Here is a 15,101-nt window from a genome sequence, read left to right as displayed (position 1 = left end):
CTCTGGGAAAGAACTCCCTCTGGGGCCAGGACAAGAGGGCAGGGGCTCCTAGGCCAGGTCAGGGCTGGACCCAGCCCACCCGGTTCAGAGAGTGGTGACAGAAAGGGCTGAACATCATCCAGGGACTCGGGCTCTGAGACCCTGAGCCGCCCAGTGTATGCAGAGCCTGTTTCGGGCCTGGGAGAGAATTCAGAGCCTTGGTTGGCAAGATTCTGCCAGAGGTTGGGTGTCCTGAGCTGGGGTAACCTGCACCTCTTCTCTCTTGAAAGGAATAGCTTTGGGGGGCAGACCAGGGGAGCAGGAATCCTTGCAAGTAATCCTCCCAGACAACCGCCACCACAAAGGAAGGTGGTCATCCTAAGCCCTGCCCCCAACTCAGCTCATGTTCCCCCATGGCATCAGAGCCTTGTGTCTCAGCCCTGGAAGCCTGGGGGAAAGGCCTAGGGAGGGCCTGGGTAAGTTGCTGCCTGGGCCAGGAGCTGGCGGGAGTGAGAGACAAGACCCCTACCCAGATGGTTCAGAGGGGCCTGTGTTTCCAAGTTAAGGATCAAGGAATTGCCCTCTGCTGGGGGAGCATTTTCAGTGAGGACAGATCAGGCACTGAGCTGTTAACAAGGTGGCTTTTGGGTGGGAAGGGGTTGGGGCACTAGGGGTTGGGGGCACTGCCCTTATTTCTCTACAAGCCAGGTGCAGGGGGAACCCTGCTCTGTCAGGTGCCTGGGTGACCAGGAACCAGAGGCCAGGCAGGTGAGCACCTGGGCTGCCTCCAGTCATTCCTTTAAGAAGAAGCTGCCCCGTCCCACCCTCTGTCCGTGCCCCTGACCCATCCTCTCAATGCCTGAGGGGCCGACAGCTCCCACCTCTGCCCTCCCTCACAGTTGTGCACATGTGGGAAGGTTAATCTACCTCTCTGAGCACCTTTCTCATCTGTAAAGACTGTGGTGACAGCTCTTCCTCAGGCGTTCTGAATTTAACACCTAGTGTGAGCCGAACTGGAAAAGACTCTTGAGAGTGCCTTAGACAGCAAGGTGATCAACCAGTCAATCCTGAAGGAAATCAACCCTGAATATTCATTGGAAGGACTGAAGCTGAAGCTCCAATACTTTGGTCATTTGATGCGAAGAGCTAACTCATTGGAAAAGACCCTGATGTTGGGAAAGATTGAAGGCAGATGGAGAAGGGGCGACAGAGGCTGCGATGGTTGGATGGCATCACCAACTCAAAGAATGTGAGTTTGAGCAAACTCTAGGAGATAGTGAAAGACACGGAAGCCTGGTGTGCTGTAGTTCATGGGGTTGCAGTCAGACACGACTTAGTGACTGAACCACAACAGGGAGTGCACCATGGCACCCGGCCCTCCCAGTCCTCTGTTCTCTGCTGTTTCTCTGGTGTTCCTTTGGGCAGCCTCTTACAGGTCCCCAGCTGGTGGTGGGGAATGGGGCCGAGCGCCTGAGCTCTGTCCAGTGACCGCCCCAGCCCACCACCACCTCACCCCCTCACCACCCCAGAGCCCACCACAGCACATCAGCACAAGTTGAGAAGGGAAGACCCAGGGACTGAAACCACGTAGAGTCCAGGCCTTACACAAGGTGGCCCTCCCTCCCCCACTGTGTGGATCCTCCTTCCTTCCCTGCTCCCTGCCCCCCATCCAGCAGCCGGCCAGCACCCACATCCATATTCTCCCTCAGAGGCAAATTGAACCCCCACCTGGGACTTGAGGACACCCATGGGCCTCTCTGCACCTGGTGGCCGCTTCCCATCTCCAGACCAGCTCTTCTGCCCCTGCCCCCAACCCTGCTCCCCTCCAATTCCACTTTCTCAGGGGGCCTCTGTGTTCATGCTGATGTTGGAGGACAGAGTGGGCTTGAGCCACTGCCTCGTCCCGAGAGTAGCTGATGCTGGGACAACATGGTTTTAAGATTTCTTTGAATGCCTCTCAGGCGCTTTCCAGGGTGCAGTGCAGACAAAAAGCATCCAGTGCTGCTTCTGGAAGGAGGCTGTGAGGGGCCCAGGACAGATTAGACCATGAACCTGGTGTGGGGGGAGAGATTCGTTCACTTACTCAGTCGTCCATCCTGGAGAAGGGAAGGTGTGGTCACCTGATAGCTGCGGGCCAGGCAGCGTGTGTGGCAGAGGGGCTTGTGCCCATGGTCCGGGGGGGGTTGCCAGCGGACAGAGTGTTCTGGGCACATCTGACAGCGGCAAGCCATGCCCAGAGCTCTGGGGCCATGCAGGGCCGTGTGGGCCAGGAAGAGCCGTCCGCCCTAGACTCGTGCAAATGAGGCCCTGCCACTCCACAGAGGTCGAGACAGAGGCCCCCACTCCTGGCCGGCCTGGTGGGGGTTCTGCGGAAATTGGGGTGAGTCTAGCTAAAGCCCTTGCATGGAGCCCGGGTTTTTTGTTGGCCAACAGAGAAAGCAGGCAAGGTGAGACTTGACTATCACTCAAGCTGGGCTGGTTCCTCCTGTCTGACCCGGGAATGGTGGGGCTCCCAGGACCCTGACTTCAGGGTCCTGAGCAGGAGGCTTGGGAAATGCCTCCTGGGAGGGGAGGGGAGGGCGGAGATGCAGGGCTGGGAATGTAAACAGCGTGCCGAGGAGACCTATATGCGTTTCGGGCCGGGCCCTCTGAAGGAGCCTGGGTCCTTTTTCGTGCTGTACTTGACTGTGTAAATATTTTTCTTACGAGTAAAGAGAGAGTCTCCATTCATTGGGTAGGATCTCACTTGAAAGAACTGAGAAGTATCTGTTTAGCCATAAAAGCGAAAAACAGTGTCCAAGGCGCCTTTCAAAAAAATCATTTCTGTAGCTCAAACACAGCCAAGCGGAGTTTTTTTTTCCCTTTTTTTTTAATGCAAAAAATAAATAAATATGACCCACTCCCAGTTGAGAGCTCAAGAGTTTGTGTCAACACCGCTGGAGCCTTTGCTCTGGGAGCCAGAGCGGGCTGGCCAGTGACTAACTGCCCTGATGGTTCCTGGGGGCGCTGCCAGCAGGACACCACCCAGGCCACACCGCCGAGGGGGTGGGGGTGGGGGGGCTCCTGCAAGCTTGTGGCTGGGGTTCAGGTGTGACTCTGGTCGGAAGGGTCGGCGTGTGGCTCCCTTCTACCCAACGCACCACCCGGCAGCCTCCCAGACTGTTCCTCCGGATTCAGGAAGCCGGACTCAGATGTGGCTGCCAGCAGCCCAGCAGCTCTTTGACCTTTGCCCTGTCACTCTAACTCCCAAGATTCTGTCTCCTATCTCTAAAGCCGGGGTAACCCCAGCTTTAGCCCAGATGGGGCTACTGTAAGCAGGACGCGGGAGCCGCCTTGGAGGCGCCCGGGAAGCAACCCCCTCCAGAACCCCCGCCTAAGGCCCCCAGAAGGACTGCCTGCACTATCCTCCGGTCACCGCTACAGCCCAGCGCCAGCCACTGCGGCATTTACACCAGGGAATGTGGCCATCATGGTAGGACTTGGACTTGGACTTGGTCAGAAAACTCAGCCTGAGAATTGTTCTTGAAAAAGCTCGTCTTCCCAGGACGGGAGGATGCACACCTGAGGCTGTGGGTATTCTTTGCAGGGATTAAGATGAGCTGACAACGGGGCGGTTTGATGGATTCTGATCAGCAGTTCGTTGGGTCCATTTGAGGGCACTGCTTATTTGGTCTAAAACCCTTCTGTGACAGGAGGCTATGTGTGGTCCAAAGCAGCTCACCACAGGTTGGGGCTGGTGGTCACCAGCTTCGAGCTTGACCTGTCAGCCCAGTCTCCTAGAGGGTGGTAGAGTGAGGCTCAGGGCCAGGCCAGCATGGGAGGGGGATCCTTCCATCCACCCCTGGGGCCCCCTGCCCCACCTCCCAGGACAGCCTTGGGCAATGACCTGCACAGACGGCCCTAGCCCAGGCCACAGAGGCCCATTCAAGGGGAGGGGCCTTGTAATCATCTTTTAGCCACTTCTAGACACAAATACACCTTTTTGGGTAGGTAGAAATGTGGCTTTAGCGTTGGACAGAGAGGAACAGGGTAGAGAGGCCTGGGCTTCAAAGCCAAGAGGAAGAGGTCAATAAGTGAGAACGCTTGATGACCTCTTGGACCACAGGCCGGGCTGGAGGCAGGGGCCCTTCATCTGTTTCTCTCTGGTTTTGGAAGCCACGTGCTCGGAGCTCCATCTGGGTTTCCTCCTGTTTGTACGTTTTCAGATCCTGTAATAACAGACTATTTCGAAGGGAGAGAAACCTTCTGGGATTCGTTTGTGACACCGAGCAGAAAGCCTAGCCCCCTCAGGGGACACGCCAGAACTCCAGAGCTGTGAGCATATGGATGTCTGTGTATGTGTGTCTCCTCTGGGCTGACTTTTCGGAGAACAGAGGCTATTTATTTTAAGAGTCAAAAAAAGATGCTTTGAGCAACCCCACTTAGCTCAGTCCTGGCACCGAGACCCTTGAGAGGAGCAAATGCTCCAGGTCAAACCTCACTTTTTTGGCTAAACTGCTTAATCAAAACACACCTAATACTTCTGCTGGTGCGGAGACGGGCTTGAGAGCAGAGACCACCACTGCCAACAGCCGGCTGGCCAGCAGTGCCTGTGCTGAGGGCTCGGCAAGCAAAATAAAGAGGGTTTTCAGCAAAGCGGCGGACTTGGCAGCAAGAAGGCTGGGACAGAGGCTCCAGAAGGGGTGCGTGGGGCAGACTTTCACCCGAGGTCAGCGAGTCAGTGAAGAGCAGGGGTGATGGTGGTCACACCTGCCAAGGTGGCTGTCACATCAGGGGGAGTGGGAGGCAGAGAGAAGTTGCTGGGACAGGATGGTCCTGGGACCCACTCAGATCTCTTGGCAGGAGGAAGACTTCCTCTGTATGGGAGTGTCGGCCAGCTTGGGCTTAACGCCCCCAGCTCTCTCTGCATCACACGGTTGGATGGGGCTCTATTCTGTAGCTGAAGCACCCCAAGCTGGGCCTGTCCAAGGGGAGCCCAGGGCCAGGCTCCAAGGAACAGTAGAGGAACCCTCATCTGCCTTGTCCAAACCAGCCTGGCCCTACACTGAGAGCCTCCTCTGTCCGGTCTCTCTTGCTCCGTGTGTTGCACTGGCATCTTGACCTTCAAGGATGGTACCGTTGGAACACCCACTTCTGTACCCTCAGCCTGGAGTTTTGCCACCAGCACAGGCCCTCGAGCCATGGGCAGGAACTGCTCTGAGCACTCTTGTCTCCCAAAAGCAGCCTCCGGTTTCCAGCTGCCCCCCAAATCAATAGTGACTGTGGCAGTGCCATGAGCTGGGCCTGGCTGAGAAGTCCAGCTCCTCAGTGTCCCCAGGACAGTGGCCTGGTGGTCAGCATGCTTGCTGGGTGTCTCTGCAGGAGGTCCCCAAGGCCCCTTCCCTGGGAGGGGTCGCAGCAGCAAGGCAATGAGGAGTGGCGTCGCCAGGTCTTCAGGCTCAGGCTCCTCCATGGTAGGCCTTGGGTGGGGACCTGCTTTGTCCTTCACAAGGGGACAGGACCCGGGAAGGGGAGTCGCTCGGATGGGGGGCCCCTTCCGCAGTTTTGTCCTGGCCCTGAAGACTGTGAGGCTTAGAAAAATTAACACACAGTGTTTCTCCCTCTGATTCAAGCCACCCTGTCATAAGGGGCAAGTGGGTGAACTGCAGGACTCGGGGCCCATGCTGGGACCTTCAGTTCTGCGTAATGCTGACAAGGGTCCCCAGGTGGGGTGAGGCCTGAGCAACCTGGAGGAGGAGAGTGATCCCTTTCCCTCCCTGGCGAGCACGGCCTCTTCCTGGACAACACAGGCTCTCCTGGGACCCAGGCGGTCTGCCTCTCTTCTCCTGTCCTAGGGCTGCCCGGGCTCCAGTCACCCTTCTTGGCTCTGAATTTGGGAGTGAAAAGCAGACAGACAAGAGGACTGCCTCACTGGCCCGTCTGCTGGCAGAGCTTAGCCCCCAGGGCTAAAGCTAGCTCGTCTCCCCTGGGGCCTGTCCACCTAGGTCCGGTAGGGCTTGAGCACCTAGGTGCCTGACCTCTCACTGGCCCTTCTGGAGAGACTTCCCCGGTGTGTCCGTGTCTGCCTCTTCTGCCTCATTCTCTGTTTTCACTCCTAGTCGCATTCCAAACCACAACTTCAGAATCTATTAAAAGAAACATAAAATCCCCAATTGGTTAGAATTCTCAACATTTAAAAATATGACTTATTGTTATTACAGCTGAGTCTGGGCAGATCTGCCAGAGTTTGGAATGGAGCGTCTTGGTCCTCTGACCTGACCTGCATGGGCACTGGCGGGCACTCTGCTCCGAGCTTGTCATTCAAGAAGCAGTGGTGTCGTTATAAGGGGAGGGGGAACAAAACCCCTGGGTTTGACCCCATTTCTCTTCTTATTCTCCAAATATTGGTTTCCATCTTGGTTTCTATTCTTATATAAATGACATCACAAATTTATATACGTGTTTGTGCAGAGTACTTGTGATCCAAAAGGGAAAATCCCGTTGATGCTGCTAATTTGTGAGTTTGCATAGCTTAGAAAGGGCTCTGGGACCTGTCACTGAAACATCACCCTCTGGTGTGGAACTGGGTGGTTTTGAGGAGGAGATGCCAGCCAGGCAAAATGCTACAGCTCTTCAGAGCTGAGCCAAGGAAAGCTCCAAGTCAAAGCCGTTGGGTGGAAGAAAGACCCAGGGTGGCTGGCACTTTCCTCAATTCCGTAAGCCCATGTCCATGGGCGGGATGGTGGTGGGAGGAGGGAAGACTTCCTGCTGCTGCCACTGCTCACTGCTGGGGTAGGGGCTCACCCCAAGAAACAAGGAAGGAGCCCCTTACCCATTTCAAGCACCACAGTGCCCCTAGCCACATGTGCAGTCTGTACCCAGTCACCACAGTGAGCTCCACAGTGTGGCTGAGCTCCACAGTGTGGCTCCTCCCTGTGATCGGGGAGGACCCCAGTTCTCTTAGTACGGAGAAGCCACCCGCCTTACCCCTATTATTTCAGAGCTTGCTCGCTCTGCTTGCATGTGTATAGCCCACTGTAGCTCGAGGACCATGCTCAGTCGGAAACTAACAACCCTTTTCCAAATTGTTTTGCAGCAAATGCTGACGGATGCGGAGGTGTCATCACAGGAGGGCTGCATCCAAAAGGTAGGCAAGCTGGTTCTGCGCCTTCTCCCCTCCTGTCAAGCCTGCGCTCCCGTCGAGCCTGCGCTCTGGTTGAGCCTGAGCTCCCGAGTGCGAGGCCATCTGTGGTCGGTCGAACACGTGATTCCCCAGGGATCAAGATGGATACTGGCTTTCATGGGGCAGCAGGTAGCAGCTCGCTTCACAGAACCAACCTGGTTCCGGGAACCAAGGCGAGCCCCGCGCATGTGGGAATGCTTTGGGCCAGTCAGTCGCATAGAAATGAAATAAATACAGATTGTGTTTATTTAACTATCTTCAATGGATACTCACATGAAAAGAACATAGAGAAGAAAAGCACAATTGGCTGCAGATTCAACAAAGCCTTTCGTTGTTCTCAGTCTCCGAAGATGGCTCAGGCACCGTGTTGAGTAAGCAGAGTGTCAGGCGACAGAGAAAGTGTCAATGTGGGCTTTATCCCCTGGTGATGCATAACAGCCGGTCGACAAACACGAGATCTGAAAGGCCCAGAGAGTGGGCCAGGCCCAGGAAAACACCCCCCGACACACACACAGAGGGGAGCACCCACCCACAGGCGGGCACATTCCTGCATGTGCGTGCTAGGCAGATAGCAGAGGGGAGGGGTGCAGAAATCACCCCAAAACCCAGAAGCTGTTTGTCAGCTGGAGTTCAACATCTAGAGAATTTGGGCCATCCATGCATAAGTATATACATGTACATACATCCACGCAGAAAGACACAGGCACACACACAAACACATAGACACACACTTGTACAGACACAGACACGCACACAACACACAGACACACAAACACACAGATATAAATACGTGTGGTAGCTGATGCAGTCTTTGGGTTTTCCAGCATCAAAATAGCCTTTTCTCTCCTGGCATCTTGACTTCAAAGCATCGTACGGACCAAGCTGAGAGAGTCCATCTTCTCAGGGTACCCAGACCGCGTCAGGAAGCACAGCGTGGGCATCTGGGGCAATGGGTCAGCACAAGGCTATGCAGCCTCTGTTGGGGGCTGTTTTCTTAGTGTCAGAATCGCTGAGCTATGCTTGTGAGGTGCTGTCTCCTCTCCCAGGAGGATCCAAAAACACTGCTTGAGCATACATTCCTGTCATCATGAAAAGTCCTCTTTTGGTCTGGAAGTGACAAGAAAGCAATTTGCTGGTTCCGCCGATCTCTGTGACTTTCTTCCTGTGTCTGGCTGGCTGGTTAGTGTCGGGGCAACTGGGGGACCCACCATCCCAGGGGTCTGAGCCCTAAGAGCCGAGGCCTTCCCTTTTCACCAGGGTCAACCCCAGAGACATTGATTTCAGAGAAAACCCATGTGATGGGGGATGTGGTCTGACCCTGTGGTGACCTCTGGCAGGGGTGACCTCTGGCAGGGGTGACCTTCGGCCTCATTTGTCTCCATAAGCGCGTCTGTGTCTGGCCCGGGGGGCAATTATGTCTGAGCAGAGCTGGGACAGAGTGTCCTCTCCCTGTCCACTGCCCGGGGGCCTGAGGCCTCTCTTCCTGGAAATGCATCCACAGGCCCCAAAGTGAATCCCGGCCATGTCCCTCTCCCTCCCCGACCCCGCTCCCCGACCCTGGGAGTGAACTCTGTTTTCTTAAAGGAGGAGGTGGCCAGAGCAACTTGAGCAGCTTCCTTGCGCCTTTCACAGCGTTTCAGAGAACTGAGGTGCTTCCACCCACCACCTGGAGGAACCATAGTCAGCTCCTCTCTCAGCTACTAAAAGGAACAGGGAACCTTCATCTTTCCTCTAAGAAGGAGCTCACACAGGGCGGGAGGTGAGAGGTGGGTCAGGCAGTCGGTTGTGGCTGTCTGGCCTGGGGGCAAGCTTCAAGGCAGGAGGTCAAAAGGTGGAGTCTAAGGTTAAGGTCGTGAGGAGGAAGGGATGCATCCTCTATCCCCTGAGGTGGTGCTGTCTCCAATGTGGCCTCTCCTTTTTACAAACTGTGGAGGGCAGGCCTTGAATACTGTGGCCCAGATGTCCCTCTGAGAGCTCCACACGGAGTGGGCACAAGCATCCTCCAGCCAGGGACCCACTCACAACTGCCCAGCTTGGCACAGTCTCCCTTCAGATGCAGACCTTTGTAAGGCCCGTTGGAAGGGTGCCCACGGAACCAGACCAGATGCCCATGGCAGCTATAGCAGCTGAGAGAGGCCAGTGCCGGGCAGCAGAGCCTAAGGGGCTGGGGTCATTGTTGCTCTGAGAGCCACTCTCCCATCCCCAGCCCCTGAGACTCCGCACTAAGGCTTTGTCCACCTCCCCGGATACCCCTGCCCTCAGGGAGAAGCGCTCCTCTGAATCCCCGGACTCTCCCATCCTCACACTAAACTTAGTGCAAGGCATTTGGGGCATCAAGTGTGATGGCGTGGGCACCCTGGGTCACATTGATCGATGATTGAAACCTTAACTTGGTGTCTGGAGCCATTTGGTTACTTCCCAGAGAGGGAGAGAGGGAAAGAGGTGCTGAGAGAGACGCAGGTGCAAAGGCAGCTGGGGTGCCGCAGCGGGGGACGGAGGACGGTCAGTGCGGCCTTCTCTTGACCTTCTTCCCAAATGGAAGTTCACAGCTGTGTCCCTTACAGCTTTGGAGACACACACGTGCTTGTTACATGAGAGGACCGTACACGCCTCCGTGTGCTAAGGATTGATTTAGGTATTCCTTGGTAATAGGAGATAGACCCCATTTATCAGTCTTATAGTTTAGGATTTTGGTGTCTGGCTGAACAGGGCCTCTCCTCCTCCAAAGACACACACATCTGGGGACGTTAAGGTCCTCCAGGGAAGCGCCGAGGCTATGCAGCCTGGGGTTGGTCAGATGACACCTCTGAGCATCACTTATTTCAACTTCAGGATTCACTGAATCACACTTTCTGCTCTTTATCGGCATCATGGAACCCCATGGACTTCTCTGTCAGCCTGCCAGGCTTCTCTGTCTATGGGATTCTCCAGGCAAGAACACTGGAGTGGGTAGCCATTCCCTTCACCAGGGGATCTTCCTGACTCAGGGATCAAACCCAGGCTTCCCGCATTGCAGGCAGATTCTTTACTGTCTGAGCCATCAGGGAAACCCTCAGTGAAATGTAACTAAGACTAATTAATTCAATCAGTGGCTTGACACAAGAGATGCAGAAAGGGTGATGTTTTGTAGGAAGCGGTGGTTATAAATTCTTGGTATTAAAGAACCAGGATGCTGAAGAGGCTAGGGACTCTACCTGTCAGAGTTTACAGAGGACAAAATCCAGGCCCAAGGAGGCTGGTGGTGCCCATATCCTCAGGGGAGGCGGGATTTGAACCCAGGATCTCTGGTGCAGAGCTGGGCTCACATTGGAGAGATAGCAGCTACAACCTGGGAGCCGGCACCAGGCTTGGCCCCGCCCTGAGAACGCTCCTGCGCCCCTCCCTCAGGTCGCCTCCATCCCCAACCTGTCTTGGTCTCTTGTGTCCCTCTGTCCCCCAGTCCCTCCTGCGGCCCCCTGCGGTGCCACCAATCGCTCTCCATTCCTCCCCTCCTCCACCCTGCCCCCTATCTTCACATTCTTGCATCCTCCTTCCACCGCCCACTGGTTCCTTGCATCCCCTCCTGTGTGCAGCACGCCCAAGTGCTCCTGCTCCATTGGGTGCCTGGCTGCCCCACACTCATCCCAGGTGTGCATTCCGGATGCTCACACACTTCCCTGCAAAAGTCACTTTGGCTGCAGGTCCAGCAGCATCGCCTTTTCTAGCCTCAGGCCGGGACCTCTGGGACTGCTGGCTGCAGCCGACTCTATTTAGTCTCTGTTTACTTAGAGGGAAAGCCCGGGGCTCCTGGAGAGCAAACATCTGCGGGAGATAATCTAGGAGCTGTCCATCCATCACTGGGGGCGCCTGGCTCCCTGGAGAGCCTGCCAGAGCCTGGAATAAAAAGGCCGGGCGAAGAGGCTTTGGGGACAAATAAAGAGCTGTGTTAAGGGCCCGCTGAAAATGGATGGAAGACATTATTAAGACTCAATGGCCGTCTTATCAAAATCCAATAGGATAGACATTTGGCAAAAGGCTTAAATTTATTCTTTGACTTTCTGGAGGGCTTGAATTTATCCGTTAACAAGAGTGTAGTCCACCAGGGGAGATGGTATCAGCTGAAAGAATTTTGATTCAATCTCTTTGGTGATATGAAAGGGGGAAACACCAGGCCCCCAATGGCCGCCCCATTGTCTCGCTTTATCTTGTTTTCTTTGACCGTCTTGAAAAGGGAGGACATGTTAATACAGTACAACAAGCAGAAAATGCAGAGGGAAATGACCTTTTTCTTTTTTTCTTTTTGTGTTTTCTTCTCCCCTGCTTCTCTACCCACACTGCCCCCTGCCTCTCCAAAATAAATAAATGAATCAGGAATTTGCATCCATGGGGCTGAGGTCTGAACTGGGACAGGTGCACCTCCAGAGGCCCTGCAGTTTGGAGTCACCTCAGCCAGAGAGCTGGGCCAGGGGTGGGGAGCTCAAGGCTTGGAGGGAAAGTCAAAAATAAATTGAGCTAATAAAGCCTGCTGTTGGAGTGGGACCATGATGAGTCCATAAATCTCTCCCTGTTATTCTGCACAAAATGCTACAGGTCATAAAAGTCATCCGATAGCCCAGCCTGGCACTCTCCAATAGGGTGACTGATTGATAATTACGATAATTCCCAAAATGACTGGATGTGAGGACCTTGGCCTGTCCCACTGGGCTGTTGTACATGTGTGTTTTCTACAACCTGGCCCAGGTGAAAAGCCTCTGCTAATGCGCATCCTGAAGTCTCCTGGGTCCCTCCCCGGGGAACCTGGGGACTACTAAAGATGACCAGGAGCCAGGAAGACCAGGCCATTCTGAAGGAGATCAACCCTGGGATTTCTTTGGAAGGAATGATGCTAAAGCTGAAGCTCCAGTATTTTGGCCACCTCATGCGAAGAGTTGACTCATTGGAAAAGACTCTGATGCTGGGAGGGATTGGGGGCAGGAGGAGAAGGGGATGACAGAGGATGAGATGGCTGGATGGCATCACGGACTCGATGGACGTGGGTCTGGGTCAACTCCGGGAGTTGGTGATGGACAGGGAGGCCTGGTGTGCTGCGATTCATGGGGTCGCAAAGAGTCGGACATGACTGAGCGACTGAACTGAACTGAACTGAACTAAAGATGACCAGGAGCCAGGAAGACCAGGCAGGTGGGAGTGGAGATGGACAGGCAGCTGCCAAGTGTCTTGTGCAGCAATTAGTTGAGAGGTCTGCACACCCCAGGTCTCTGCCAGGCTGCCCCCAGGCTGTACCTTGGAGGTTTGAATCTAGCACACAAACTATCCAGGTGTTTGTGGTCTGTGACCCTCTATGTGATTTATTCCCTTTGCGTTGTTTTTCCCTTGGAGGAAACTGAGGTATTTTCCAGGTGGCTGGAGGGCCAGGAAGGCAAGCAGGGAGGGAAGGATCGTGACTGGAACAAGAGATGGGGAGACCAGTCAGCCCCGAGGCTCCAGGACAAGGGGTTGGGGAGCATGTGTCCCAGTCAGCCAGTCTTACTGGGACCAGAGCAAGCTAGACTGTCCCTGTTAGGCTTTGCCTGTGCCAGCGAGGTTACTTTTAGAAATCCTTTCTTTTCCTCTTTACCACCACCCCCCATCGCCGCACCCTCACCCCCCACCGCCGCACCCTCACCCCCCACCGCCGCACCCTCACCCCCGACCGCCGCACCCTCACCCCCCACCCCCCCACCCCAGGCCGCAACACCTAGGAGCCACCCGGGTGCTAGTATTCAATCGCTGTTTATCTACTATGCAAGTTCTTCCTGAAAAACATTCCAGCAAAGTCCCAAGCCCTAAGCAGCCTGGGCTCACAATTAATAATTTGCATGTGGGATCGGTTATGTCTTTATGAAATCAAAGTGTGTTTAGCTGCCACGGAGACAGCTCCGAGTTGATTTTGATAATCTCGGGCTGAATAGACTCACTTCGTTCCAGCAAAGCCCTGGACAAAGGCCGGACAGTGGCTGAAAGCCCTTCGGAGACAGGCCTCCTTTTCCTTTGTCGGGGGGCTGCTGATAAAAGGGCCGGGAGTCCATTAATTCAGTGAATGAACATATAGTAAAGTCAGTCCCCTCTTGAGAACAATAATGTTGAGGTCAGCTTCGGTTGCCATGGAAACTAAGTACTCCTAAGAAGTTTGCATCCTTGATTTTGCTGAATCAAAGGCTGCAGAGTGGAGAGGTGTAATGGGGCCAAGACGCAGAAAGTCGGAAAGCCCCGCCCCCACTGGTCCCCTTCCCGAGAAGGCGGCTCCGGGCTGGTGGCCTTGGGGACCCTTAGCCGCTGGGGACCAGCCCCAGGTCTGGCTCTTGCCCCTCCCCCTGCCCCTCCTGGAGGCCTCTTTTTTTCACGACTGTAGAGGCTTATCTGAAGAGGCCCTTAGGCATGACTCTGGTGCCCAGGGCAGGGCAGAAAATCTAGCCTGAGGGAGGGGCCATAGCCTGAAAGCCTCCACCTCAGTGGCCCGGATGGACTCTGCTCTCTGGCCACCTCACAGCACCTGAACTTGGCCTCTGGCGGGGGGTGGGGAGGGGGGTGGGGGCGGGAATGGCAGTGGTGCTGTGGCCCCTTCCCACCCCAAGCAGATAAGGGTGATTAATGGGCCAACAGCAGTACGGAGGTGGAGGCTGAGTTACAGGCAGGTCTAGGCTGGGTGCCGATGTTATAAACGTGAGTTTTTGTATTCTGTCCCCCCGACAGTTGGGCTGATTTTACTTACCCTTCACCCCAAGGGGTACCTGAAAGCAGCTTAAACCATCAGATCAAACCGGGAAGAGATGCAGGTATTATATTTTCTTCACAGTAGTTTATTACCTGCTGCAGACCTGCCTGTCTGAGGAATGTTTCATCTTAGCTGGACTGGCCCTTTCCTTGGGGGGCAGGGTCTCAGGCGGAGAGAGGGGAAGTTGTTCAGACAGACCCACTCTACCCTGAGGACCTTGCCGGGGGTCGGGGGAGGAATGAGAGGTGTGTGTTTCTCTTCTTTTGCTGCTGAGAAAGCATGGAACCCGATTTTCTTTCTCCTACTGAAGTAGCCCTTGTGAAACCTGCTGAAAGGCCTGCAGCTTGGGATGGAGGCCTGGAGGAGGGAGGTGGGCCTGAGTGGCCCAGAGCCCAGCAGGCAGAAGCCCCTCCTTGGGAGCTGGTGACATGAGGACTCCTCTCTGTGGTCAGGCCCTTCCCTCACCCTGCTGACACTCTGCTCAAACCTCAAAGCAAGACAGATAAAGTGTCACTGATTTCAAAGGACAAATTCAGAACTTGAAAATCGGCTTTACCCGCCCAGTAGACAAAGGCCCCTCTCCTTCTCACTGGAGACCTGGGGAGGCTGGGCTGGATCCGTCACACCTGAACCTGGCTCTGCCCCGGATGCTGTGACCCTAGGCCTTGAACTTCTGTGTTTCTGTTTCCTCCTCTGTAAAAGGGGAGATGACAGTCAGTCCCTAGCGCCCTGCGTGGCCTCGGTGTTGAGAAGATAGCGAATGGGCAGAGCTCTGGGCAGAGCCAGGCCTGCTGAATGGACAGTGGGGCCTGTGGCCATTGTGGCTGGCATGGGACAAGGGGACCATTCGGCTCTGGATGGCCCCGGCTGGGGCACCAGGGGGCTGGGCCCCATAGCAGACACCTGACTCTGAGATGGTAACAACACCACCTGCAGCAAGTCAGAGGTCTCTTTGCTCTCCTGGAAACCACACTGGCATCTTGGGGTGTCCTGGAAGCCCGTGCCGGACAGTCCCGGGGAAGGTGGCTGGGAGGGGTGGGCTCTGCTGGTAGCGGGCGATGAAGAGGATTTACTGTCCACATTACCGGCTTTATACGAGCCAGATGGTGGTGTCGATAACTCCATCATGTTCATATGGGTGCAATGGCGAGTTAATTAAATCGTGCCGTGCTATTAGGAGAGAAAAATATATCAGCTCAAGGCCTGCTCAGCGTCTTCTGCTTTGAA

At 55.1% G+C, this 15,101-nt stretch overlaps 1 protein-coding gene across 2 annotated transcripts in view; it reads left to right on the top strand.

Annotated features, from left to right (window-relative positions):
• The window catches only part of PRDM16 (PR/SET domain 16), a 342,599-nt gene that overhangs the window by 156,078 nt on the left and 171,420 nt on the right, over positions 1–15,101 (top strand). For both annotated transcript variants that reach the window (XM_018060471.1, XM_018060470.1), the window contains exon 3: positions 7,055–7,105. In XM_018060471.1, coding sequence (XP_017915960.1) covers positions 7,055–7,105 — 51 coding nt within the window. The remainder of the gene's footprint in view (positions 1–7,054; positions 7,106–15,101) is intronic.

Source organism: Capra hircus, chromosome 16, assembly GCF_001704415.2.
Source record: "Capra hircus breed San Clemente chromosome 16, ASM170441v1, whole genome shotgun sequence".
NCBI classification, from domain to species: Eukaryota; Metazoa; Chordata; class Mammalia; order Artiodactyla; family Bovidae; genus Capra; species Capra hircus.
The sequence above is the reverse complement of the archived record's forward strand: the minus strand, read 5'-3'. Positions and strand labels throughout refer to the sequence as shown.